We start from the raw sequence: 27,609 nt of genomic DNA, 5'->3' as shown, positions 1-27,609 counted from the left end.
TCAGCCTGATCCATGGGGAACTCTTGGAATAGTTTACAGCTTGGTGGGGAGGGCCTGGGATGGGTTTCCTGTTTCTCTGTTTCCTGCCCTAATATCCCAACTAGCTGCCTCACCACAGAGTTCTTCATTAGTTTTTTTTTTTTTTTTTTTTCCTGCTGTGTGGTTGAGTCACACCTGCTCATGAGAACTTTTCGGGCATCCCCCTGGCTACACCTTCATTCACGTTTCATGAGTTAATTGCCCTCTGAGCCCTTAACTGTGCGCCTCGCTCCAGGGAGATGGATGACAAGGGGTTCTGGTCGCCCAAGAAGGTGCCATCTGCTGGGGGAAGGGAAACATCTCATCAGGCAGATAGGACGCAGGGCCAAGGAATGGTAGCCCCACAGTTCAAGAACTCAGGGGTGGAGAACACAGTCTTGGCCAGTGTGAGGGTCTGGCTGAGTTGGAAGCTGTCTCTGGTGACAGTTGTGTTTTGTTTGTTTGTTTTTTAACAGGTTTCACATACAGGTTATAGTCTACCCTGTATATAAAATGTGTAATTTTTAGAAAAAACCCAGAGCACCGTTACGCTAGAATTGCCTGATTTCTATGCAGGTTGTTCCCAGCTACTCCGGGTTGGTTGATGCTTTCAGCCAGCGGATGTTGTGGATTTAATGGCAGGGGGATGGGGGGGCACAGAGCAGCGGGGTGGGGGGGTGAAGAGCCAGCCTCACCCCGAAAGAGCAGAGAGGGGACAGGGCCTTCATACATGCTGATCTCTTGGAGGGTGCCTCCCCTCCCCTGCCTGATCCTTCTGGGGTCCGAGGCAGGGAACGGACTGTTCCTAAGGTACAAATGGGGTTTTATCAGGAAAGTTTGCTTTCGAGTTGCTGAAGTTCAGAACACACTTCCCTATAGAAATCGGGGTTTGGCTTCGTTTCCATTCTGGCTACAGACGTCCATTGAGTCAGGGGTAGATCTTCATCGGGGTGCAGATAGCACTGGCCTGCTTCCTGAGGCCTTGGGACCCAGGGCTCTTGTGCCCCCAGGTTTTTCTGGAAATCCCCGTGGGACAGAGTGGAGTGGAGAGACGCAGGGGCCCTACAAGGAAAGAGGCAACTTTGGCTTTCGATAGAGCAGTGCTTCCTCCCGCCACGAGGGACACTTGGCCATGTCTGGAAATGTTTGTGGTTGTCTCAACCGTAGGGGGCGTGCTCCTGGCATGTGGTGGGTGGAGACCAGGGATGCTGGTCCACAGCCCGCAGTGCCCAGGACGCCCCTCATCAGAGAGTCTTCCAGCCCCAATGTCAGTCGTGCTGAGGCTGAGAAACCCTGACCGAGCATGGAGACTTAATATAAATCATCTATCTATCTATCCATCCATCCATCCATCCATTTATCTACCTATGGCTGTGGTTTGCAATCTGGGATGACTTGGTCCCCCAGGGGGGCACAGGACAATGTCTGGGGACGTTTTTGGTTGTCACACTGCGGGGAGGGAGTGCTCCTGGCATCCGGTGGGTGGAGACCAGGGATGCTGCTGCACAGCCCACAAGGCCCAGCACGCCCCTCATCAGAGAGTCCTCCAGCCCCAATGTCAGTCGTGCTGAGGTTGAGAAACCCTGGAATTTGTGTCACAGATTCCAGGTTGTTGGTAGCTGGGGGTTTGGATTCAGTAGTCTTCCTCCAGGTAGGACACTCACATCCCGGGCTTTAGAACTCCTGGTACCTGGGCCACCTAAGTGCGGACCGGGTGGGAAATAGGTCCAGGAAGGTGCTGAATCCAGGACCCCACGCTCCATCCCAGCCTTTGCACAGTAGCCAGTGCTGTTTGAAAATCCAGAAACGCCTAGGGAAAGCGACATTTCCTGGGCAACTGACAGGTTTCCGGGGATTCCCTCATCATCTCCACCCAAGCAGGTGTGGCTTCTCCAGCTCCCCATCCAGCTATTCCTGTTTCTGCTTGCCAGGCAGAGAAAGTGAGTTTCATTGTCCTGCCTGCATGTTTGGCTCTGATAAAAAGTTAATTGCGTGTTATTTCCTTCAGGGCTTTGGCTCTTTCTTCATTCTCAGTTTATGATGTTTCAACTCCCCCTTTTTTTTTGCATCTAGAGATATTAAAATACTTGATTTGGGGGGGTTCTTCATGGGGGGGGATGCACTTTTCTTCATCTGGATGATATGCTAATTGTTCAGAAAAAGAATGCAGGTGGTCGAGTAGTTAAATCCATCCAACGTGTAGGATGCAGGGATTTCACGGATGAAGTCTGGAATTTTTTCCAGCTGAGGTTTTCCTCCCAAAGGAGACTGACTACCACACACATGAAGCCCATGTATTTGTTCCTATTGAGATTTTCCAATCACCGTGGCTTCTTTTAGAGAGAAAAGAATCCCATGCTGTGTATGACTTACAGACAGGGTTAAAAAGAAGACGGAGGTTGTCTTGGGGTGAGGTGCCAACTCATTCAGCGTCCTGGCTTTCCGCAGAATCCTTCAGACACCCAGCTGTTTGAGGACGCCCAGCCCTGGTGGCAGCTGGGGAGACACATCTGGCACAGGACATCTCGCTGAGTCCCCGTGTGGTTTGTTCTGACACCCGGTAAATCAGTGGAGATTGCTCTTTGATCTCCTTTGCCAGTTCTTAGGGTTAACGATGGAGTGTGTGTTTACAGATCTCCGAAAGTCCTTTTGCAGGGATACAGTGGTTTTGGATGTGTTTTCTGCAGACAGAGGGGTGTTTTCTAACCCTCAGAGGATGACACATACTTGAAAATGAACTACCCACAGGCATTGTTATCAACATGGGTTTCACGATATAAGTCACGGCAGCCCCTTCGTGGCAGTACTATTTACCAGAGCGTCTTTGGTGGAACAGGGAAGGTGTTGGAGAATTAGAATTCAACCCAACGTCAACCCAGAAAGCCTCTCCGCCAAGGTAGAAGGGAAAGAAACCCATTTTATGATCGAGTGAGTATGATCCCAGGATGTGACATGCATCACAGGTGACCCACTAAGGCTGCAAAGACGCACTTTTAAAAGTAGCTAAGTAAATGTCACCCATTCTCTACAGGTTGTCAGAACAGGCTCCTTTAGCCGTTAAACATATTTACCCACCTTGGAAAAGGACAGAGAAAGATCTGGAAGCAAAGGGCGAGGGAAGAGAAGTCTCTTCCTTTGTTTCCACCAGGGCTTTTATTTTTAATTTACAGTCACCCTTCCAACCTTACAGGACAAAGACCCACATCACACACACACATACAAACACACACACACACTTCAACCACAGTCAACAACCGTGACTATTTTGTTATATTTGTGTCCTTCTGGGAGAATGGCCAGGTTGTGTAGGATACACAAATGGTTGGTCTTATGAGATGCTACCATATTGCTTCTGATTTTGGCTTTATCCTCCCAGGGAGTTCTGGTTGACCACCCAACACTAGACGTCCTTTTTTTGTTTGTGCCTAATCTCTTGGGTGAAAGAGGTTAACTAACCAGAATTCCTATGGGTATTTACCTAATTAATAGGACAGGCACACCTCAGAGAGATTGTGGGTTCGGTTCCAGACCACCCCAGTAAAAGCAAGTCACAGGAATTTTTTGGTTTCCCAGTGTATATAAAAGTCATGTTTACATTAGAATCTAGTCTGTCGGATGTGCAGTGACATTATGTCTTTAATAAAAAACAATGGGGCTTCCCTGGTGGCGTAGTGGTTGGGAGTCGGCCTGCTGATTCAGGGGACGTGGGTTCATGCCCCGGTCCGGGAAGATCCCACATGCCGCAGAGCGGCTGGGCCCGCGAGCCATGGCCGCTGAGCCTGAGCATCCGGAGCCTGTGCTCCGCAACGGGAGAGACCACAACAGTGAGAGGCCTGCGTACCACACACACACACAAAAAAAACAAAAACAAACAAACAAACAATGAACGTGGCTTAATTGAAAAATACTTTATTTCTAAAAAATGCTCACCATCCTGTGAGGCTTCAGAGACTTGTAGTAGTAACATCAAAGATCACCGATCAAAGGTCACCGTCACACACATATCATAATGAAAAAGTTTGAACGATTGCGAGAATTACCAAAATGAGACACAGAGACACGAAGTGAACAAAAGTTGTTGGAAAAGTACCAGTAAATTTGGTCGAAACAGGGTTGCCCCCAAACCCTCAGTTTGTAAAAAACACAGTAAAGCTAAACGCAATAAAATGAGGTCTGCCTGTGTCTTTTACATCTGCATCTGTATCTGTCCACATAGGGACACAGGAGTTCCTTTTTTTTTCTTGCTTTTTGGAATCTGCTGTTTGTATTCTTCGCCTAATTCTTTTTTTCTTAATTTATTTATTCATTTATTTATTTATGGTTGCGTTGGGTCTTTGTTGCTGCACGCGGGTTCTCTCTAGTTGTGGCGAGCGGGGGCTACTCTTCGTTGCGGTGCGCGGGCTTCTCATTGCGGTGGCTTCTCTTGTTGCCGAGCATGGACTCTAGGCCCGTGGACTTCAGTAGTTGTGGCACGCGGGCTCAGTAGTTGTGGCTCGCGGGCTCTAGAGCGCAGGCTCAGTAGTTGTGGTGCACGGGCTTAGTTACTCCGTGGCATGTGGGATTTCCCAGACCAGGGCTCGAACCCGCGTCCCCTGCATTGGCAGGCGGATTCTTAACCACTGCACCACCAGGGAAGCCCCTCTTCGCCTAATTCTTATGGCACTTTGGGGAGTTGGTGCACGGCTGTGTTAGTTTCAGCTTTGTCTTGAATGACTCAGTGTGGCCACCGTCTCGCTACTCATATTATTTTTTAAAAACCCCGTAAACAGGGTTTCCCTGGTGGCGCAGTGGTTGAGAGTCTGCCTGCCAATGCAGGGGACGCGGGTTTGCGCCCTGGTCTGGGAAGATCCCACATGCCGCGGAGCGGCTGGGCCCGTGAGCCACAACTACTGAGCCTGCGTGTCTGGAGCCTGTGCTCCGCAACAAGAGAGGCCGCGATAGTGAGAGGCCCGCGCACCGCGATGAAGAGTGGCCCCCACTTGCCACAACTAGAGAAAGCCCTCGCACAGAAACGAAGACCCAACACAGCCATAAATAAATAAATTAATTAAAAAAAATTTAAAACAAACAAACAAACCAAAAAAACCCCGTAAACAGAAAACCAGAAACTTCCTTTTTTTTTTTCCTCCCCCTAGAGTTAGATACAAGCCCTCTAAGCGGTGTTTTTCCAGTGGCGGTTAGGGACCCTTGGACAGGCTGGGAATTTAGTGCACGTCCAGCAGCATTGAAACGAAAAAGATCAAATAGATTCGAGTAGAAAACACCAGCATACTTTACCCACGCTTTGCTAAGTAAGCATCGGTGTGGCTTTGGCGCCAGTTCATCTGTCTGGGTGGACTGGGCCGTGTCGTAAAATGTCTTTATTTCCGCAGAAGGCAGGCAGGGGCGTTTGAAATCCGTTGCACATCTGAACCCCTTTTCCATCTCTCTTGCCTTCCGCACTTGGACGTTTTTGATAGAATCCCTCTGTTTTCGAGAGGGGCCATAAAGCTGCAGGGCATCAGCAACTTTTCAAAGAGCCAAGTAATGACTCCCAAGGGTGCTTTTGAGAAAAAGAAAAGAGAGAGAGAGAGCGAGAACTCATTTTCATTCCTGCCTGTTCACTTCCCTTCGTGAGACGGCAAAGAGCCAGACCTGTTGTATTCCGGGACGTGGAAGGCATTCGTCATCCGCAGACAATGCAGCCAGCGAATTCCGGCTGTTTCTGTTTGTGCATCCGCAGGGCGTTCCACCCTCCCCCTCCCCTCCCCTCCCCCTCCCCGCACCGCCCAGTGCGATCGCGCTCTGGCAATGCGTCCGCTTGTTCACTGGACCCGAGCTACTGATGCACAAAGAGTAAATCGATGACGTTGTCTTGGGGGCAAGACACAGACAAGGCGTCATATAGACCTTGTCCCCCTGGCAAGACCTCAGATATGGCCGGTCAGCTTCTGCTGTCCTTGGCTGTTTTCTTTTAGGAAAGGGTCTGGGGTCAGTTCTCCATGGAAGTTAAAGGGGTGCTGTTTGCCACGTCGTTGGCCCAGAATGTGCCCCACCAGATGAAGGAGACTCAGGAAGGAGAATTCTTACGTGTTTGACACAGAGTAACACCGTGGGACAGGAAGAGGAAAGGGTGTGGCTGGGTCTCAGAGGGAGCGGGAGGTGCACGTGAAAGGCTGTCCCTCAGAGGTCCAGATGCGGTGCTGCTGGACAGACGAGGGCAGCCTCCCCTCCCCCTCCCCCCGCCCTGACTCGACTCCATGCTGAGGAGTTAATTCAAGACTAGTGGCCTGGCTGGAGTGAGGTAGCGCTGGATAGGTGTGATTGATGATTGATTGGTGCATGGATGATAGATAGATAGATCGTAGGTTTATAGTTGATGGATGGATAGACAGATGGTGGAAGATAGATAATGGGTAGATGATAGATAGACACAGGATAGATGGAGAGATGTCAAAGGATAGAGGATGGATGGATGAATGGATGGATAAAAGATGATAGATAGATAGATGGATAGATAGATAGATAGATAGATAGATAGCTGCAGTACCTATCTCAAGTGGTTTCCAGTGGGAGGGGGCCATTATCTCACTGCTCTGAAACCACCAGCACCTAGACTCACCGTAAGCACATCACCAGCCAGTGGGTTATAATCTCTGCATTCCTACAAGATAAGGAGCTGACTCAGAGTTGGGGAAGGAATCAGGGCATGGGAAGGACAGAGCAGCAGATGAGTCTCAGCTGGGTGTGGACTGCATACGGCTACCACAGAGAAAGCTTTCGTGTCCACCTCTTGGAAGGCTGATGCTGGTTCCCCTGCAGTCCCGCCCCCAGATCTCTCTCCACCTAGGCTAACCTCCGTACCTGCTGATAGATCTGGTCCGTCCGGATGCACCCACGGAGTCTACAGGGCTCCATATCCCCGGCTACTCATGATGTTCTCCCCGGCCGGCATCTCCTCCTTTACTCCTGCTTCTCGTGATAGGACCGTTTGCCCAGATTCTCAAAATGAAAAGTCACCTTGCATTCCTGCCGGCTCCTTCTCCCATATCCGATGTTAGCGAATCCTGCTGATTTCATTTTCTAAATCTTTCTCCACCTGTGCTCCTGTCTCCATTTCTGCTTTCATTTTTAAGGCTCCCCCCTTCCCCCCCCCCGCCTCCCCCGACATCCTTCCAGGAAGAATACAAGAAGCCCTTAACCAGTTTCTTCCCTGGATGCTCAGGTATTTTGAGAAAGCTTGGGGACCCCCTCTCAGAAGAACATTTCTTTTTAATGCATAAAATAAAATACCTAGGACTGCCAGGGAAACCGATTATATTAAACCAGCTACCCAGTGTGCGGGGCAAGACGTTGCTGGCCTTAGCCGAGGGTGTTGGCAGAGCCTGGAACAAGACAGCAGAAATGAGAGAGAAGGGACCAGCTGTGTTAAGGAGTAGTAAGGCAATAAAAATCTATACTAGTGGCTTGCGAACCAGCCCCCAACGTTTTTTCTTTAATTGGCCTGGGGCACAGCCTGGGCCTCGGGACTTATGAGGTCTCCTTGGATGTGCAGCCAGAGTTGAGAACCAAGATCTGTACTCGAGCTTCTGAAACTGTAACGTGCATAGGAATCACCCACGGAAATGCGTTAGTCTGTCTCGGAGGGATGCTGAGGGCTTCCTGTAGGAGGGCAGCATCTTATCGGGTCTTTGAGAACTGAATAGGAGTTTTCTTGGTATGGACAGAAGAGATTGGCATTTATGGCCAAGTAGAGGATTCGAGGGAAGCCCCAAGGACGGACAAGGTGCCCAAACTGTGTGACCCCTGAAATCATTCACAGCATGCTGGGGGGATTGTAAATTTTCCAGGGACATAGAGTGACATCTATTGTATTTCCATAACATCTTACAGAAAAACCCGAGTGAACTTTTTGGCCAATCATAGTAGTGATTGTACCATCCATCCTCAGCATTCACAGACTCCGTATTTGCAAATCTGCCTACTTGCTACAATTTATTTGTAACTCCCAAATTGACACTGAGTTCGGGGATTTGTGCCCAGCTGCAAAAAAACAGAGTCACCTCTCCGGTCTTAGACTGTAAACAAGTACCTGTGTAGTGCCACATTTTTGCATTTTTGTGCTTTATGCTTGCGATTTTGCTTGTAAGCACAAGAAGGTGGCCGCGTGCCTGAAATACATGTGTGAGATGAGCTTCCTTTAGGTAGGAGAAAGAGTGCTTTGAGCATCAACACTCTAGGTTAAATAAGATTAAATTCCACAGAAACATGCATGAAACAAGGTTATCTGCGATTAGCTCATGGCGGTGTGACCTGAGGGTGCAGGAACTTAACCCTGGAGTTCCCCAGGAGCTATGATTGAATATTAGCTCATTCAGCATTTCCGGCGACTGTAAGAACAAAACCACTACGGAGGATGTGCCTCGACTGTGATTAATAAATAGAACTGTCAGGTCTAGCTTAGGGGCCTTGGGCCAGTTTCTGGAGATGCAAAGCCTCCGTGAACTGATCAAGTTTGGGGCCTTCTGAAGAGTCATTTACGGCCAGTGCGGAGGGGCAGGGTGGTGACCCAGGGTGAAGGGTGATAAAATAGGAAATGGATTTGGGGCTTTGAGTCAGATCCTGGAGATTATCTTTCAGGGGGACAATGACTTGGTTTCCTAGCTCAGGGAGACTGAATTTACCGGGGTCCTAGAACTACCCCCCTACAGCCGGGATGAGGGTCCTGGGCCACTCCTGCCATCCCAGCCCACCCAGCAGGATCAGCAGATTGTTAGAAATGCAGATTCACAGGCCCGACTCCCACCCACTGAGTCAGTGTCTTTGGGATCAGGGCCCAGGAATCTGGGCTCCCCAAATTCTAAAACTCACGGGTCCACCCGAAGCCCAACCCACAGCGTCCCCAGATGCTCTGGATTCTTCCAAAGCTTGACACAGCCCAGAGTGGCACCCCCAGGGTTATGGTACAAGAGAAGAACCTTTCCCCTCCTTGTCACAAAATCTGTAAGGCAGAATGTTCAATTACGTGGCTCGAGAAATGGCAAAACTATGTCTGGAGCAATTCCTTCCTAGCTACAGAAAAATAGGGGCATCTCTAATATTTAAAAATAAAATAAGATCAAACAGCATTCACCATTACCTCTGGCCCTGGACCAGCCCTGAACAGCAGTGACCAGCCTGCACGGGGCCGGGGCCGGGGGGACTCTGGTGTTGCCGTTGACATTGCAGGGTACTGGGGGCGAGTTCTGGGGTCTCCGTTTCTTCCTCCCTAAAAGAGAGCCTTGCAGGTCGACGGTATTATCTAGACAGCTCCAGGAGCATGCAGGCCGTCCAGAAAATTCATCCGTGGCTACTGTTAGTTTTACGTGATCCTTACCTCATTAGTAGGAAAATCTGAAAGCCCAAGGAATCTTTTAAGTGCCTAATTTTTAATTTGATTCCAACTTTATTTCTAGAATTTATTTCTATTTTACTTGTGCCCGTATTTGTGCCCGTAGGTTCTGTGTATAAATGATAAAATTTATGTATAATTCATAATTTCTAGAATTTATTATTTTAAAAATTTAAATTTTATCTCTACCCTTATTTTCTTTCTAGAGTTTGTTTCATGTATACATATATCCATTGATATAATTCATAGGTTCTGTGCATAAATTATAAATTACATAATTTATAGTTCATTATTATAAAATTTATATTTTCTATTCTAATTTTACTTGTAGAATTTATTTCTATTATATGTATACAGGTGTTCATTTACATAATTGATAGGTGCTGTGTATAAATTATAAATTACATAATTTATAATTTATTTAATTTATAATTATAAAAATTTATTTTCTATTCTAATTTTATTTCTAGAATTTATCTCTATTATATTTAAACATATATTCATTTACATAATGATAGGTTCTGTGTATAAATTATAATTTGTATAATTTGTAATTTATTATTACGCAACTTTATCTTATTTCTTTTCTAATTTTGTTTCTATAATTTATTTCTATTTGTATTTATTTATTTATATAGCTTATAAATTCTGTGTCTAAAGTATAAATGACATAATTTGTAACTTCTATAATTATATTTATATTTAATTTCTCTTCTAATTTTGTTTCTAAAGCTTATTTCTACTTACTTTTTACATTTATATAATTTATAAGTTCTGTACATAAATGATAAATTCTATAGTTTGTAATTTCTGTAATATTGCAACTATATTTTCTTTCTGTTCTAGCTTTGTTTTTTCTTAATTTTTTATTTATTTATCATTTTTGGCTGCGTTAGGTCTTCGTTGCTGCATGCAGGCTTTCTCTAGTTGCAGCGAGTGGGGGCTACTCTTCGTTGTGGTGCGCGGGCTTCTCATTGCGGTGGTTTTTCTTGTTGCGGAGCATGGGCTCTAGGCTCGCAGGCTTCAGTAGTTGTGGCTCACGGGCTCAGTAGTTGTGGCTCATGGGCTTTAGAGGGCAGGCTCAGTAGTTGTGGCACACGGACTTAGCTGCTCCGTGGCATGTGGGATCTTCCAGGACCAGGCCTCGAACCCATGTCGCCTGCATTGGCAGGCGGATTCTTAACCACTGCACCACCAGGGAAGCCCCGATCTATATTTTGTTTCTGTTCTAGTTTTGTTTCCAGTATTTATTTCACTTCTATTTCCATTTGTATAATTTATAAGCTCCGTGTATAAATTGTGTAACTGATCATCTCTATAAATTATTATCAGTAGTATTTCTATCCTCATTGTGATGTCTACGTCAGTGCTCCACCCTGATGGAATTTAAGGGAAACCGGATTCGGGCCTCGTGCTGTGCGCTTGTCACTTGCACAGTTCATGGTTGTGGAACCTCAGATTCGCGGTTCAGTGGGTTTGTGAGGCACGTGCAGCTTCCCAGGCTCCCCAGGAGGAGCCCACGCCCAGGGTGGCCTTGGGGACGTCCTGGGGCTTGTCCTGGGTCTCGGGAGGAGGAAACCGAACAGATGGCTGGGGGGAGCGTGCATGGCTGAGTGGGGAGCATACACGGCTGGGGGGAGGGTGCACGGCTGGGGGAGGAGGGTGCACGGCGTGGGGGAGGGCTCATGACAGGGTGTGTGTGTGCTGTGGGGATGACTCAGGCCCTGTGTCTGGCGGGGCTGCCTCACGTCTGGAGGTGTCCCCCTCCACATCTGGAGCCTGGAGGGGCCGCCTGGAAGCCGCAGAGGCGGTGCAGGCTGCCTCCGATGGGCTGGGCAACGGCAGCAGGAAGAGAAATGCCTGGGTGTCCCGCTTGGATGCCCGGCCCCTCCCCCAGCCCCACTGGGTCTGCTGTTCCTGGGTTTTCGTGCGGGACCCTGGGGGCTCAGCAGAGGGCTCTGAGTTGAGCCGTGACCTCTCCCCTAAACGGGGCCACGTCCCCGGTGCTCAGGAGCACAGATGCGCGGGGAGCAGGGCGGGGGCACGGGGCCCAGGTGGGCTGGGGAGGCTCCAGGCCCTGGACACGGAGCTACCAGGCAGACAGACAGACACGTGCACACACACGTGCACGCATGCTCACACGCATACATACACAACACTCACGCTCGATGCATATTTGCGCGCGCACATGCATGCGCGCCCATGAGCACATACCTGCACCACACATGCGCCAGTGCACGTGGACATGCATGCGCACAGGTACACGTGGGCACGCGTGCAGTTCATCCACATGCAGTGTGCACGCCCGTGGGCGCACGTGCTCATAGACACACGCACACGAGTATACTCACGTGCACATCCGTACACAGACACACCCACACAGGAGCGTGCACGCGCACGCATCACGTGTAGAAACATCTTACGTTCAAGTGGGTTGCTGTTGGTTTCAACGTTCCAAAGAGCCTGTCTGCTTGTTCTTTCCAAATCCCCGTCCGGAGCGCAGCACGTCCACTCCTTGAATCGCTCTGTTTGGGGCTACTTGCCCCCCCACCGTCAGGGCTGGAGGCGTCCCGATGGCAGGGACGCTGAACATCTCAGGAAGGTCCCAGCGCCATCGCTTCGGCAGAGGGAGCGTAGAGGGTGCGATAACGGTTGTGGGTCTCTAGGCAGACGTACAGGACCAGAGACGCGCATGTATGTGTAGGCTCTGCACTTGCCCAGGGGGGCTGAACAAATCCCACCCTCCCCAGCCGCCCTGGCTACCTCGTGAACATCTGCCACATGCTTCAGGAAGAGCTGAAACCACACCCGTCCCTCCCGGGCTCTGAGATGCAGAAACCTGCGCCCCACCCCCCCGTGAGGGCTGGGGTCCGTCCAACGCAGGGCCTTCCCAGATGCTGCTGCTTCTGCTGCCTGTTGTTTTGTTTGTTTGTTTTTAATTTGGGGGCACAGCTCATTGTTCATATCGTATTTTTTATCGAAGTAGAGTTGATTGACAATATTAGTTTCAGGTGTACAGCAAAGTGATTCAGTTATTTATATATATATATATATATATATATATATATATACACATATATATATATATATATATATCAGGTTCTTTTCCCATATAAGTTATTACAAGATATTGAATAGAGTTCTGTGTGCTCTACAGTAGGTCCTTGTTGTTTATCTATTGTATATATAGTCACGTGTATCTGTTAATCCCAAACTCCTAACTTATCTGTCCCCGCTCCCTTTCCCCTTTGGTAACCATAAGATTGTTTTCTATGTCTGTGACTCTGTTTCTGCTTTGTATATAGATTCATTTGTGTCGTAGTTTAGATTCCACGTGTAAGTGACATCATAGGGTATTTGTCTTTCCCTGTCTGTCTTTCTTCCCTTAGTATGATCATCTCTAGGTCCATCCATGGTGCTGCAGATGGCATTATTTCATTCTTTTTTACCTGCCTGCCTGTTCTTAATACACACGTGGAAAATCACACACACACAAATACACTTCCCAAACTACACGTAGACGCACTTACACATGGGCACACGCCCAAACTACACACATGCACATACAAAACCCCACATATACACATACACTACACACACCACAAATACACACATGCCATCTGCACTTAGACACACACATGTGCACACACACAAAGCACACAAAGTGCACACACCTACACAACTACACACATACAAACCACCCACATACCTACACACAAAACCCCATGGATCCCAAACAACTCAGTAAATGGACACACACACACACACCCAATCGCTCACACACAGCTGCACACACACCCACACACACGAGAGAGAGAGAGAGAGAGAGAGAGTGAGTTACAGGCTGACACCTGTCTGGTCTGTGAGACAGTCAGGGGGACTGAACACTTTGCAACCTTCTGGAGGCGGCTTGTTACACGCCCAGCGCTTCCTGACAGGGGACACGTGTGCCCTTGGCTTCTGCCACTGCAGGATGATCCCCCGACCCGCTCTCACTCTCCTTTCCGCTGACCGGATGGTCCAAGTGGACTGTTCCCAGATTCCCTTACTTTGCTTTCCTTCAATTCATCATTAATTGGATAGAAACAGAAATAGTATTGAAATTGCTTCAGTAAAGCGGTAGCAACACGATAGAAGAACAGTGGAATTAAAGGCAGTTTCCCCCCTTCTCTGGGATCACAGGAAACATAAAAGAAAATTTACCTTTTTCTGGGTTGTCTGGTGTTTCTACAAGAAGTACATTTTGGTTGTGTAATTATAGAGATGTTGCTAATCCAAGGGGTTTTTCTCCCCATGTTTTTTCTCCATCATGTGTTGGAAATTGTTACTCACCTATTTCAAAACACCTGCTTTTTTAGAATAACGCACATGCAGAATTACCATGGTTTCTCACTAATTTAATTGCTGCTAAACTCTAAGGTTGTCCATAATGTAGAACATAAGCTGACATATTCTTACATTTACGCATGAGAGGGAATATTTCAAATGAGAAATCGCAACATGTGATGCATTTTCAAAGCTGCCAGACATCTCAAAATCCAAAATCATGCCCTTTTTTAATTGTCTTCTTAATTTCCCAATTTACTTCTATTTGACTTATTTCTAATTGGACTCTTTTTCTTTTAGGCCAAGATTTTGATTTATCGCATGCCCTTGACGGTGAGTAGTATTAAAACATTTTGTAAACTACAGGGAATATGTTATTGGACTCTAGTAAATCTTGAAATATGTCTTACTGTGATAACTAGACTCACATAGGACGAAGAAAATCAAGGTGCCCTTGTCAGGGTAAATAAATCTCTTTTGGTGGAATAATTGCCACACTCTGGTAGTGAATGAATGCCACGCAGGGCTGCCATGTGCTTGGGGAGGTGGCTGGTCCCCCGTGGGCTGGCCCCCTGTGGGCTGGTCCCCCGTGTGCTCACTGATTCCATCCCTTGGCTGGTAGCTGCATCACCCCAATCTCTGCCTCTGCCTTCACGCGGCCACCTTGCTGTGCATCAGTGCCTCTATGTTTTCCAATTTCCTTCTGATAAAGGCACTCGTCTATAAGGGTCTGTGCTAATCCACTGTGACCACATCTTAACCAGTGTTATCTGCAAAGACACTGTTTCCAAATAAGGTCACGTTCTGAGGTTCCCGGTGGATGTGAATTTGGGAGCCCAGTATTCAACCCAAGACATCTTTTTTTTTTTTTTTTAATTGGAGTACAGTTGCTTTACAATGTTGTGTTAGTTTCCGCCGTACAGCAAAGTGAATCAGCTATATGTATACATCTATCTCCTCTTGTTCAGATTTCCTTCCCACTTAGGTCACCACAGAGCACTGAGTAGAGCTCCCTGTGCTCTACAGTAGGTCCTCGTTAGTTATCTAGTTTATACATAGTACTGTATGTATGTCAAGGCCCCAAGGTATCTTTTTAACTCCTGGGGTCCAATGCAGAGGTGTGAGTCAAAACCGTGAGGGCAGTAATGTTCCCAAAAGCCAGCGGGGGGTAAGTCTTATTCTTGACGATGGAACCCTCATTGGCTGGTGGGGAGAGATGCCGGGGAGGTGTCTGTGGTCCTAATGGCCTCAGCCCACATTGCCTTGGCTGCCTGGGGGTCCCAAGGAGCAAAAGGTGTGCTGCGGGTAGTGAACGTGCACAGCCTTGGAGCAAAGGGTCCCGTGTCCCTCCTTCTCCCACACAGGTCCCGGGCTCTCCCTTGGGTCCTGTGTTCTGCCGGGTTCCTCTTTCACTCACAGTCCCCCACTTGGCATCATGAGGTGGGAGGGGTCCTTGGTCTCGGTGGCAGCCGTGGTGGAAAAAATGATGCTTCAAACGTTTTCTGAGTCTTTTTAGGGAAACAGAACAGTGTCGGGAGTTGATTCTGTTTCCCAGCTGCAAGTTTTACTGACAGAAATGTCTTTTCTCTTCAGACGATGACAAGAAACCCACTCCGGCCCCACCAAAAAAAGCCACCGGTAAGAAGCAAAGGTGCCCAGCATGCAAACACAGCTGAGACATCATTGTCGTGCGCCCCAGTTTTCCCAGGAGCTGGGTGAGACGTAGTCAGCTATCCACCGGCTCTGGATCCAGCCTGGTTAATACTTGAATTTGGCGAGATGCCTTTGGGTCCCCTGGAAGGCATCTCTGGATGCTTTTATTCTGAGTGTCTGTCCCTGGTTTTGGATACTCATTTCTTGGGAAGAACAGTTTTAGGATCCGGGACCCTCATATAACCCATGAGCAAACTTCGATCTCAGCCTCTAGGAGGAGCATACTAGTTGTCACTAACCCTTTCCAATACAAGTCAGCAATCAGACCGATCATGGAATTGACCAAGGGTCAGATTCATTGGTGGTTAGTCACCCACAGTAAAATCGATGCCCAAAGTTACAGAGCTCTTATCACTGATTTTTTAAAAAATGTGATAACTCTCTTCAAATGTTGGGCTTCTCATCTAGAATGGCATCTTATGAGGAAAAAGATAGCCTTGTTCAGAGCCAGGTCCTTGACCTGTGCAGGCACGTGGAGGATGCTGGACAAGTCATTATTGAACAATGGACTTTGTACCGTCACGCGCTCCCTGGGGCAGCGACGCTGTTTCCCAGTCGTGACTCTTGATGGGTCAGTACATCGTGTTGGGTGGATACACAAGCTCACCTAGATGTTGCTGGGACTTGCAAAGAGTCCTTAAAACTAAGAAGGCAACCTCGGAAGCCATCAGGAATGGTCACATCATTTTGTCAAGTACACCTGGGTCAGGTGAATCATTTTCTTGGTGGGCACAAGCCCAGATCTGGCCACAGACTTCCCCCCTTACCTCGTAGCATCTACCTTGCGGAAGTTGTTGGCAACTTGGTAGGGGATGACGCTAGGATGAACGGTCCCCGAGGAAGAATCGTCTGCAGGTGGAAGTTGGAATTTCAACTCGGTCCATGGGGCGTAATTGATTTATAAATTACTTTCATTGTTTTGGTTTGGTTTTGCCTTTTATTCCTCTCCTTGGAGAGAAGGATGAGATGAATACGGTCAGGAATTTGGTTTTTCTGCTGAGACGTTGGTCAGACTGATATCCAGGAAAGTGTTTTGAGATGTGGAGATGCAGTGTTTCCTCCATCTATTTAGGAAGTCATTTCTGTTCCTCGTTTCACCCAGAGCTTCAGTATTAACTATCTGTTTTTCTCCTTTAGATGATAACTTCAATTTAGAAGATGCCCTTGGTGGAGGGAGCCGTAAGTAGTACCTCCTAAATCTCCTATGTGTCTGACTTGCTTATTTATCATTGCAAAGAGGCTATCTCTTTTAAATAAGTCAAATTAGTTTTTACCACGAAAACCTAAGGAACAGATGTATTGTTTGTTGTGGCTGAATTTTTGGCTTTTATCCGTATGCCTACTTTTATTTTAAAGCTCTTACAGTCTTTGGGGTGATATAAGACAAACTGAATATCCTTGCCAGGGCTGGCCTCATGGGCGCGTAGGGTCACACAGGGCTCCACACTCAGAAGGACTTCCTTCCTTGGTTGACTGCTCTGTGGCCGCCATATTGAATTTCTTAGTACAGTTTAAGCAAGGGACTCTGCATTCTCATTTTGCCCTGGGCTCCACAAATTCTGTAGCTGGTCCAGCCATCTGCTTTATTTTCTATTGGAAATACATGAATTTAAGTATTGCAGGTGGATGATGATGCAAAGAAATCCACAGGTGCCTGTGTGTATGGGTATCCCCATCATGACAAAGGACTTGCCCCGCCATGAAAAAGGACATGCTTCCATTTCTAACTGTTTAGTAAACCATCTGTGTGCAAATGCACGTTTTGTTTTCTTGACTGCAAAGTGCTCATAATTGCAACTCTCCTCTTTTACAGATGACCCAGTGTCACCCAAACCACCCAAGCCAAAACCTAATCCAAACCCCAACCAGCCCGGCTCTTCTGGTAAGACCTTCTCACCCCTGTGGGTCCTTGTGTGTTTTTCAGAGTACAGTGATTTCCATGTCAGCTGAAAGGAGGTAATTTCAGATTTAGCATGATCTTACTGTGAACTCTCTGTGCAAGGTAATGCCAATTTTCCGGTCCTGGAAAACAGTTTTCAAAAAGATATTTTTGGTTCGGATTTGATTTTTAGTTTGCTGATTTAACTTCCAAGGTTTTAATGGAAACTTTAAAAAATTAAATGTAAGATTTTAAACATAGAGAATCAATATGGAGAAAAATACCAGCTTGTTCTTTCCCTTTAGAGAAGCTCTTGGCTTGTTTTTTTTTTTAAAGGTTTTTGCCGCCTTTTTTCTGACACATCATAGTATTCTCTGAGTATTTGACTGACATCAGCATTCTGAGTTGAATGGCTGGCTGTTGAAACTTCAGATTTTGAGTTGGCTTTTTCGTTTGTTTATATATTTGTTTAATTATTAATGCAGAAAAATAGAAATACTGTCCGTCCTCTACCACAGTGAAGATGGTTATTCTCCCTAGTATTTTATATCAATTTAAATGAAACAGCTGTTAAGTAAAACTGTCAATCTTTTATTCACACTGTGTCATCACATTATTTTTTGCTTATTAGTATTCCATAAGCATTTTCTTATGTCATTTAATAACTTTTATCATATGACTTTTCTTGGCAGTTATATACTATCATAACTAATCCCTAATTTAGAAAATGTTATGTTTCTCTGCTATTTAAAAGTATTAGTTGCAAAGCAAATTGAAGCCATCTTCATATGCTTTCTTACGGTTTTATTTCTTTTTTCTTTTTTTAATAAATAAATTATTTAATTCATTTATTTACTTTTGGCTGCGTTGGGTCTTTGTTGCTGGGCACAGGCTTTCTCTAGTTGCAGAGAGCGGGGGCTACTCTTCGTTGCAGTGCACGTGCTTCTCTTTGCGGTGGCTTCTCTTGTTGCGGAGCATGGGCTCTAGGCACGCGGGCTTCAGTAGTTGTGGCATGTGGGCTCAGTAGTTGTGGCTCACGGGCTTTAGGTGCGCAGGCTCGGTAGTCGTGGTGCACGGGCTTAGTTGCTCTGCGGTATGCGGCATCTTCCCAGACCAGGGATCAAACCCATGTCGCCTGCATTGGCAGGCAGATTCTTAACCACTGCGCTACTGGGCATGTCCAGTAATTGTATCTTTGAAAGATTCCTTCCATAGAGTAGTACCTTTATGGGGTTCCCCACCCCCCAGGTCTGCTTTTGATTCTGATGTGTTTCCCTTCACCCCAAGACATCAAGACACTCCCGACAGTTCTGACATGACAGATGTTGCTGTCTTTTTCCTTCTAGATGACTTTTCGGATTTGGACCTTACTGATGCGACTTCAGGTGGAGGTAGGGTTCCCCTTCTTGTTTTGTCTTTCTTTCTTTCTTTTTTTTTTAATCTTTTGGCTGCGCCGTGCGGCATGTGGGATCTTAGTTCCCTGACCGGGGATTGAACCCGCGCCCTCCTGCAGTGGAAGGGCAGAGTGCTAACCACTGGACCGCCAGCGAAGTCCCTCAGTTTTTTATTTTATATTGGAGTATAGCTGACTAACAATGTTGTGTTAGTTTCGGGTGTACAGCAAAGTGACTCAGTTTTACATAGACATGTGTCTATTCTTTTTCAAATTCTTTTCCTGTACAGGTTATTATAGAATATTGAGCAGAGTTCCCTGTGCTCTACAGTAGGTCCTTTTTCCGCCTCTGTCTTTAAACTCTTAGGTCAATGTGGAGGCCAAAGCAGTATTTAAATATAATAAATAAATAAGTATAAAATTAATATATGCTTAGAATAGTTATAACTTATGAAATATATAGTCATTTTTATGTATTTATGTATGTGTAAATGATAGTGTATACGTATGTTACATATAAATATATTTTTACTATATTCATCTATTATGCTTATGTAATCTAAAATAAGTATTAGGTCTAGTATATGTGTATGTAATATATAACGCATAGCCAGACACAAGGTAAAGATCTCCTCCACCAGGATTCCTTTGGGTCACCCTCAGGAGGTGGGGAAAGCTTGGGCGTCAGCCTTGAATTTGGGTGTCACTCTTGGCCCACAGCCTCCTAGTAGGGCTACAAACGCAGAGCCTCGGGACCTCCACCTGCAGGGAAGCTCCTTCCATGGCAGTTAACTCCAGCTTCCCCGCCAGGTAGAAAACCCTGGCTCCAGCCCCCAATTTGGGAAATCTTTTATTTCTAACTCTGCCGTCGAGCTCTGGTTCTTGTTTATTTCTTGGAGAATTGAGCATAAATGGTGAATAATAATAATAAGATGATGTGAAGATTTCCCAGGAGGAGACCCATGGCTCTGACATCCTTGGGGAGGGACTTTCATGCTCTGATGGCTCCCCCCATACCCACCCTGACCCGTGCTCTTCCCCCTGCATGTAAAATCTGTTCATTCTCCCTTCTCTTTTTAAGCATTTAGGTTATACCAGTTTCTTTTTTTTAAAATAGAAAAATGACATTTTTATTAGTTAACTGCCTGATACTCCTTAGTACTTTTTTTTGAGGTATTGTTGATGTACAGTAGTGTATAAGTTTCAGGTGTATGATGTCGTGATCCAGTATTTTTCTAGGTTGTACTCCACTTACAGTTATTATAAGATATTGGCTCTATTCCCTGTGTTGTGCAATCTATCCTTGTAGCTTATTGCTTTTATATATAGTAGTTTGTACCTCTTAATCCCCTCCCCCTATCTTGCCCCTCCCCCTTCCCTCTCCCCACTGGGAACCACTAGTTTGTTCTCTATATCTGTGAGGCTGCTTCTTTTTTGTTATTTTCACTAGTTTGTTGTGCTTTTTAGATTCTGCACCCGTTTCTCGTACGTATCTTTATGCTTTGATATTGGATGTCCTCCCTATGGTTCCCTTAAGGTGGTTTCTAAGAAGTAGGGTTTCTGAAAGGAGTTCCCACTTTTACAACCCTTCATGGGCTGCTAAATGGCTTTCGAGAATGGCTGGGATCGTTGATGGTCCCACTGGTAACAGGACCATGTAAGAGATGGCTGGGTTCGTTTCTCACTGGCCTGCCTTAAATGTCACCGGAAACATTTTTGCTTTGAATCCTTGCTTGATGGAGTGCCACTGATTGACATCAATGGATGAACCAGCCCCCAAAGGATTATAAGTCTGTTTATGTCAGTCACGCCCTAACGGTGACATGCTTTTTTGTCATCTCATTTGCCTTCTACCGGGAATGCCCCTACTTCCCCTCTTGAGCTCACGTACCTTTCAGAGTAAACCCCTTCTACCCTGGTCCCCAAAGTCATGTCTACAGTGGCTAGCTGTCTACCTTCTAAATTGGTTTTCCGTTTAAATTTACATCTCTAGGTGCTGTACAAGATCGCCCCACTTTGAGGAGTGTAACAGGCTGGATTCTAGTTTGATACCCGTGTAACGTGCTCTTACCCACTGAATGTAACAGGCTGTACGTTGGCTCTGTAGCTGTGTAACATGCAGCCCCTCCTTTGTAGCAGGCAGTGTTGCTCCATAGCCATGTAACATGCAGTGCCTGTGTGACTATACTGTAAAGACACACTGGGAGTGACTGGCTGACATTAAACAAAGCTAAAGGCACTCTCACAAGTGTACAGTCCACTGGGTGGGTTCCTGGTTTGTGCACTAATCATTGTACAAGCATCAGCTTAACACTGAGTATCAGGAATTGCCTGACGGTCCAGTGGTTAGGACTGTTTGCTTTCACTGCCAAGGGTGCAGGTTCAGTCCCTAGTCGGGGAACTAAGATTCACAAGCTGCATAGTATGGGCAAAAAGAAAAAACAAAATGAGACAAACAACAACAAAAACATCGAGTATCCATTGGCATTAAATGTGGAAAAAGTAGAGGGGGTGGTGAAGTGGTATCCCTTAGCCCCGGAGAAAGCACGAATGAAGACCATACCCAGAGGTGGTGGGTCCATGGATAGCACATGGCCGACATCCACCCCTAGTGAGACCGGGGGGCCTGAGAGTCAACAGGAGGGTGCCTGGGATGACCCTATAGCCACGCAAGGGTCTCAGGTGGGCTCTGAGGCCCTTGCTGGGTTTCTCCCCGAATCCCTGGGGGACTTTGAGGACTCGGTGGGTCTCCCCTAGAGCCCACCATGGGGCCAGGGGGTTGAGTCAGGTGCCAAGCCTGGATTTCAGGGACACGGGAGCCAGACAGGTGACACTGCCCGCAGAACGAGGACAGCCCCTCCCAGCTGTGGAAAGGGACACCCTGATACTAATGGCCTCATCAGTCCCATGGTCATTTCTCTTAAGGAAACTTCACAACCCAAGGTCAGAGGAGCTGGTCCTTGGTACGACTTTTCGGTTACCGAATGTGTTCCCAGCACCGTTTGTCACCAAGCCTTGTTCCTCTCTTGCAGGAGGCGGTGGTGATGGAAACCAGAAGCATGGCGAGACGGAGCAGGGTACGTTCCCCTGGTTCCTGATGTCCTGGGTTCCTCACGTGTACTGTTGAGGAAAGCAGGAGTCAGTGGTCCTAGCCTCACCTTTAGTATTTGCAGCGTCATCTGAAATATACTGCAGTGGAGAATGGTTCTCTGGACACACGTTCCAAGCGGGCTCAGTGGACACACAGGCAGACCCCGGAGATGCTGGGGATGCAGGTCCAGGCCACCGCAATCAAGCGGATATCGCAATACAGCAAGTCACACGAATTGTATGGTTCCCCAGCGCATCTAAAAGTGATGTGTACACTACACTGTAGTCTGTTCAGTGTGCAGTGGCATTATGGCTAAGAAAAAAACACCATGTACAGGCCTACATTTATAAAACTTTCTATTGCTAATAAATGCTCACCATCCTCTGAGCCTTCAGCGAGTCATAGGAGTAACATCAGAGATCACGGATACCGTCACAAATAGAATCATAATGAAAAACTTGAAATATTAGAAGAATTTCCAAAATATGATACAAAGACATGAGGTGGGCAAATGCTGTTGGAAAAATGGCACCGATAGACTTGCCTGGCATAGGGTGGCCACAGACCTTCAATTTGTTAAAAAAAAAAAAAAAAACAGGGCTCCCCTGGTGGCGCAGTGGTTGAGGGTCCACCTGCCGATGCAGGGGACGCGGGTTTGTGCCCCGGTCTGGGAAGATCCCACATGCCGTGGAGCGGCTGGGCCCGTGAGCCATGGCCGCTGAGCCTGCGTGTCCGCAGCCTGTGCTCCGCAACGGGAGAGGCCACAACAGTGGGAGGCCCACGTACCGGAAAAAAGAAAAAAACCACACAGTATCCGTGAAGTGCACTAGCATGAGGTCTACCTGGTACCGACGGGATCTGTATTTTAAGTTCAGTCGCCCTCCCAAAGTGCCCTAAGAAGGAACGCCATCCATATTACCCAGGGTCCTCCAGAGAAATGGGACCACTAGGACGCATAGAGATGAGTAGAAAGACACGTATTATAAGGAGTTGGCCCACATAGTTACAGAGGCTGAGAAGGGCCTCGATCTGCTGTCTGCACGCCGGACACTCAGGGAAGTGGCCAGTCAGTCCCAATGCAAAACACCGAGAACCAGGACAGCGAATGGCGTAGGTCCCAGTCTCAGTCCAAAATCCCAAGAAGCAGGAGCACCAATGTCCAAGGGCGGGAGAAGATAGATGTTCCAGCTCAGGCAGAGAGCAAATTGTCCCTTTTTGATCTAATCAGACCCTCAATGGATTGAACGATGCCTGTCCATGTTAGTGAGGGCAAGTTGCTTTACCCAGGCTAACGGGTTCGAATGTTATTTTTTTCTGGAGACGGCCACATGGACACATCCAGAAATAAAGTGTTCCCAGCTGCCTAGGCAGGCCCTGGCCAGTCCACCTGACACATACGATGAACCATCCATCACACCATCCTTCTTTTTATTCATGGGGGAGGATGTCTTGTGCACCTGCCGTGTCAGGAAACAGCTGTAGATGTGGGACGGATGCAGGTAGTTTTAGAATTCTTGATGGTGGCTGGAAACCCCATCACCGTAGAGCACATGAGAGTAACGAAGAGGTCGGTGACTTTGATTTTTCAGAAGGTACATGAAGAGCCGGGCATCTGGCTGCTTGAGGTCACACGGCCTCTGAATGGTCCCCGCTCGGCCCCCTTCCACTGTGGATTTGTCACCCATCTGAGAGCTTCCTCACTGAGCTGGGAGGACAGCTGAGCTGGTCCTAGGGGTGGGGAAGAGGTGGGGTTTGACATCCCACTGGGAGCCAGTTCTTGGATTAGAAACAGCTCGCGTAGTAAAATGAATTCCGACGTGGCTCTGGAGTGACGGTCCCTCCGTGGTTACCTGGGGCCCCGCCTCTCAGGCCTCAGCCCCATCCTCTTCCTCCGGGCAGGGCCGCCAGCCCCCGGCCCCGTGGTGCGTCCGCGAGGGTTATGAGTTTGCCTGTCATGGTGCCCTGTGCTTCCTCCCACAGCCGACTCCCCGGGGGTGGTGCCTGGGATCGTCGGTGCCGTCGCGGTCGCCGTGGCCGGAGCCATCTCCAGCTTCATCGCCTACCAGAAGAAGAAGCTGTGCTTCAGAGAGAATGGTAAGGCATTCACCACCGCGTCCTTTCCATGGGGCCTTGCTACTTTGAAAACCGTGCTTTCTTTTAAAAAAACTAAAAAGTAGAACTCAGGTTGGCATGAAACACGTGGAAGGCGGCCGATGGGGGTCCTGAAGTCGCTAGAAGACTGGGATCTGACTTTGTGGCTTTGATCCCAGCGTCTCCTGCGTTTAGCCGTGTGAGCTTGTGCAAGTTACTAACCATTCCATGTGGGGGAGCGGGCGTTCCCATAATGAGGACAGATGATAGTCTGCGCGTTAGGATTTCTGTGAAGGTCAGCAAGGTCATGTGTGAAGGTCAATAAGGTCACGTGTGAAAGTCTTGACAGGTTGCCGGACAGAGAGTGAGTGTTGAAGAAATGTTAGCTCTTCGATTCATTCATTGTTATTTACATGGACCGCCGAATGCCACCGTTACCAGCCCAGAGATCGGAATTCCATCATTGGGCATTTTGGGACTTTGTACTCAAATGCTAAGTTACTTAGGATTCGTCCTGACGTCAGTGAGTTCTACTGTTTTGAGCACAGTTTATGTTTGTGCATCTCTGGAAGGCTCTGTCTAGGTCTTGCTTTGAGAACCAGCGAGGGGTGGGTTGCGATGTTTGTGCATTTTGAATTCTGTTGCCTCACACCGTATGCTGGGAGGTCGTTTCTGGGGGCCGGCGGGGTGCGGCATGGTCCTTTCTGCGTTGATGTATGTGTGTTCGAAAACTTTTGGAGTAGAAGTTGGGAAATAAAATGATAGACTGGAAAAGCATGGGAGAGAACAAACCAGACCCCACGAGGTGCCTTTCATGCCCTGATGACCAGGGCGGTCCTCTGCTTGGGGGCAGCAGATGGGGATAGGAGGTGGGACGCCAATTCAGCTTGAGAGTGACCATCAGGGTGCGTTGTCTCGGTATTCACCCTCCTGGGGCGTTCTGTTCTTGCTTGCAGCTGACCAAGCCGAAGTCAACATGGAGAACCATCAGGGCACCAACGCCGAGCCACCGGGTAAGAAGTGACCCGAGTGGCCCCCTCCCGGCCCCCCGCGGGTCTGTTTTACCTGCTCTCACCACTGTCCTGCTCAGATTCTTGGATGGGATCCTTTGTGTCTCGAAGTTTTCAAGGGGGTTCTCTGGGGAGATGCTACATAGACTTTCCGGGGCTTGAGGCTTCTGATGAGACCTAAGTCTGCTTCAAGTTCTCTTTAAATGTTGGCTACGAGAATTTTCCATGTGTCGCCCCATTGCCGCATGGCCGGAGTCAGCAGCTGGCCGGCGTGCATCTTCTGAGATGCACCTTTTGCAGCATTTTCACGTGCTGTGGTCACTTTTACAGAATCCTCCCAACCTGGTGGAGAATTGGACCAAGAGGAGGTGGTGCAAATTATGGAAACTTCTCAGGGCCAGAGGTGGGACGTTCAGTGATTAGAACCACTTCTGAAAATGGCAGGAAAACACAAATTATGTGTCTATACACCTGTGTGTGTTTCTTTCTTTTATTTGTGTATATATGTGGAGACCCACTCCTTTGCCCAAGCAAGGCAACATGTATTGCACAGGATGCCTGTGGAATTGACCTAAGTTTTGGGGTTTGTTTGTTTTTTAAGTTTTTGGCCACACCCCACGGCATGTGGGATCTTAGTTCCCCAACCAGGGATTGAACCTATGCCTTCTGTATTGTAAGGCAGAGTCTTAACCACTGGACCACCGGGGAAGTCCCGAGATTAGTTTTTAGTGAAAAGCTAACATAATTTTAATTCTAAAAATACGGACTTTTAGAATGTGTCTAGCTCATTGCTCTTTCAAATAAGGGAAAGATGTATAACATGAGCTCTCCTTTTTTGCGAAGGAGACCTCCAAAGCAGAAATGAACTGATCCGAAAATCTCAGCCCTGCATTGTTGTAAATGAACCAACGCCGTGGACCCTCATTTACAGAATTATTTATTCTGAAATTTGTACTTTACAGACATTTCTTACCGTCTCAGAGAAGTCGCTCGTAGAGAATGCCTCTTCTTAGTTTCTGTTTTTCCCGAAGTGTCCGTTTTTTCATAGTGACCGTTGCCTCGTAGTATGAAATTTATTGAATTGTTTTTTTCTAACCAGTTAGATTTCGTTTTTGCTTTCTGTCAGCAGGGAGTTTTGAGCACACTTCTATCTTTTGTAGAAATAGAGTCACCCGCTTCTGGAATTTTCCACCTGCAGGTATCCGCATGCTTGTCGGGGCCGCTGGGGATGCTGTTTCAAATCTGTTCTTGTGTCTTGCTTCTCTGCAGTTCAACAGACCCTTCTGGAGAAATAGAAGGTCGGCAACCAAGTGATTCATAGCAGAATCCCGAGCTGGCCTGCTGAGCCTCTCCGAAGTTCGCCTGCAGGGACGGAGCGGAGCGGCCCCGCCGGGAACAAGCCCAGGCTTGTCCGTGCCTTTGCTCAACTTGGGATTCCTAGTTTTAACCTTGAGGTGCGTCACCACCACCGTGCTGGGTGGGTGAGATTGACTTGTGATGAGTTTTACCTCCAGAGGGGAATTACTGTGTGCTGTGAAAGGCTGACTGACCAAGTCCCCATCATTCAACCCCACTGAAGTTCCCCAAACAGAAACTCCAGGCTGTTTACAAATTGCCTGTAAATTGAATGCGTCTGAACCTCTGCTGACGTTGACCTTTTTGTAGAGTGAGGTAAGCCTTCAGCGAGTTTCCTCAAAAGTTCTTCCATTTATTAGGATTTGTTTTTTGTTTCCACACCAAACTAATAAAAAGAAATTAGAAACCAAGTACTTTTTACTTAATGTTTTGCCATGGGGTGACTTTTTAAAAAGGTTGTGAAACTAGTGGGATGGATCCCCTGTTCCCTCTTCTGGGGCTGTAAGATAGACGGTCACCCTAAGTGTTCACTCTTATAACATCTTGCAATGAACAGAATGGCTACTCTTCTGGTAACAAACGATGACTTTTCCACCTTTAGAAGCATCTCCCCCATTTAGGACAGCGCACGCACCGCACAGCGTCCAGAATGCTTGCTTTTATACAAAAGGGCTTTGCTTGGATTTTTGTGTTCATCTCGGGAAGTGCAGAAGCCCTGCTGTTGCAGATGGGCTGGACCTCACCCATAGACTACCCTCCATGGAAATATTAGTTTCCAGTGGCACAGGCTTGCCTCGTCTAAAGCTCTTAGGATGGTAATCCAGAGCAGTGGCGTTTTCCTGGGAAGACTTAATCTTGTCACGGATGATGGTGTAAAGAACTGTTGTGTGTTTCACATCAGCCTCTCCAGGTTCAAAGGTATGACGTTAGCACACCTGCGTGGGCTGCCTTCACAAATCACCTAACTTGGGAAAGGGCTGCTACGAAGTATCAGTCATGAATTCTGGGTCTTTCTCACTTCTGAAGCTCAGAAACTCTGCCCGTAGATTGAGGGGTAGGCATCTGAGCCAGCCCCTGCTGGTTGAGGACTCAACCCCTCACCACGCCCGTATCCTTTCTGTGACCTCTCCTCACTGCATTATCTAAAAGCGTTTGGAGTTTCTTTCTCAAGGTATAGCTGGAGACCATCATCTGGCTATTCAACTTGTTCTGTCTTTGACACTATGATAACTTTTGAGTATATGAAATGGCTTAAAAAAAAAAAGGATTGGCTATTTATCATATCCATCATTGCTTCATTCAACAAATACCTATGACCTGTGTGCACAGTGGTGAACTTGACATTTTGGATTCTACAGGATG

General features: G+C 47.3%; 1 protein-coding gene across 1 annotated transcript in view; it reads left to right on the top strand.

Moving 5' to 3' along the window:
- Positions 1-26,657, top strand: part of LOC308608665 (CD99 antigen-like) — a 28,143-nt gene extending 1,486 nt beyond the window's left edge. Inside the window, exons 2-10 of the mRNA XM_081221961.1 lie at positions 14,015-14,047; positions 15,308-15,352; positions 16,565-16,606; positions 17,241-17,309; positions 18,653-18,697; positions 21,732-21,776; positions 23,771-23,884; positions 24,838-24,894; positions 26,161-26,657. Coding sequence (XP_081078087.1) covers positions 14,015-14,047; positions 15,308-15,352; positions 16,565-16,606; positions 17,241-17,309; positions 18,653-18,697; positions 21,732-21,776; positions 23,771-23,884; positions 24,838-24,894; positions 26,161-26,186 — 476 coding nt within the window. The 3' untranslated portion in view covers positions 26,187-26,657. The remainder of the gene's footprint in view (positions 1-14,014; positions 14,048-15,307; positions 15,353-16,564; positions 16,607-17,240; positions 17,310-18,652; positions 18,698-21,731; positions 21,777-23,770; positions 23,885-24,837; positions 24,895-26,160) is intronic.
- The last annotated feature ends 952 nt before the right edge of the window (positions 26,658-27,609 follow it).

The sequence above is a fragment of the Mesoplodon bidens genome (assembly GCF_964165515.1).
Source record: "Mesoplodon bidens genome assembly, chromosome: X".
Classification (NCBI taxonomy): Eukaryota; Metazoa; Chordata; class Mammalia; order Artiodactyla; family Ziphiidae; genus Mesoplodon; species Mesoplodon bidens.
This window is presented reverse-complemented; position numbering and strand designations above follow the sequence as displayed.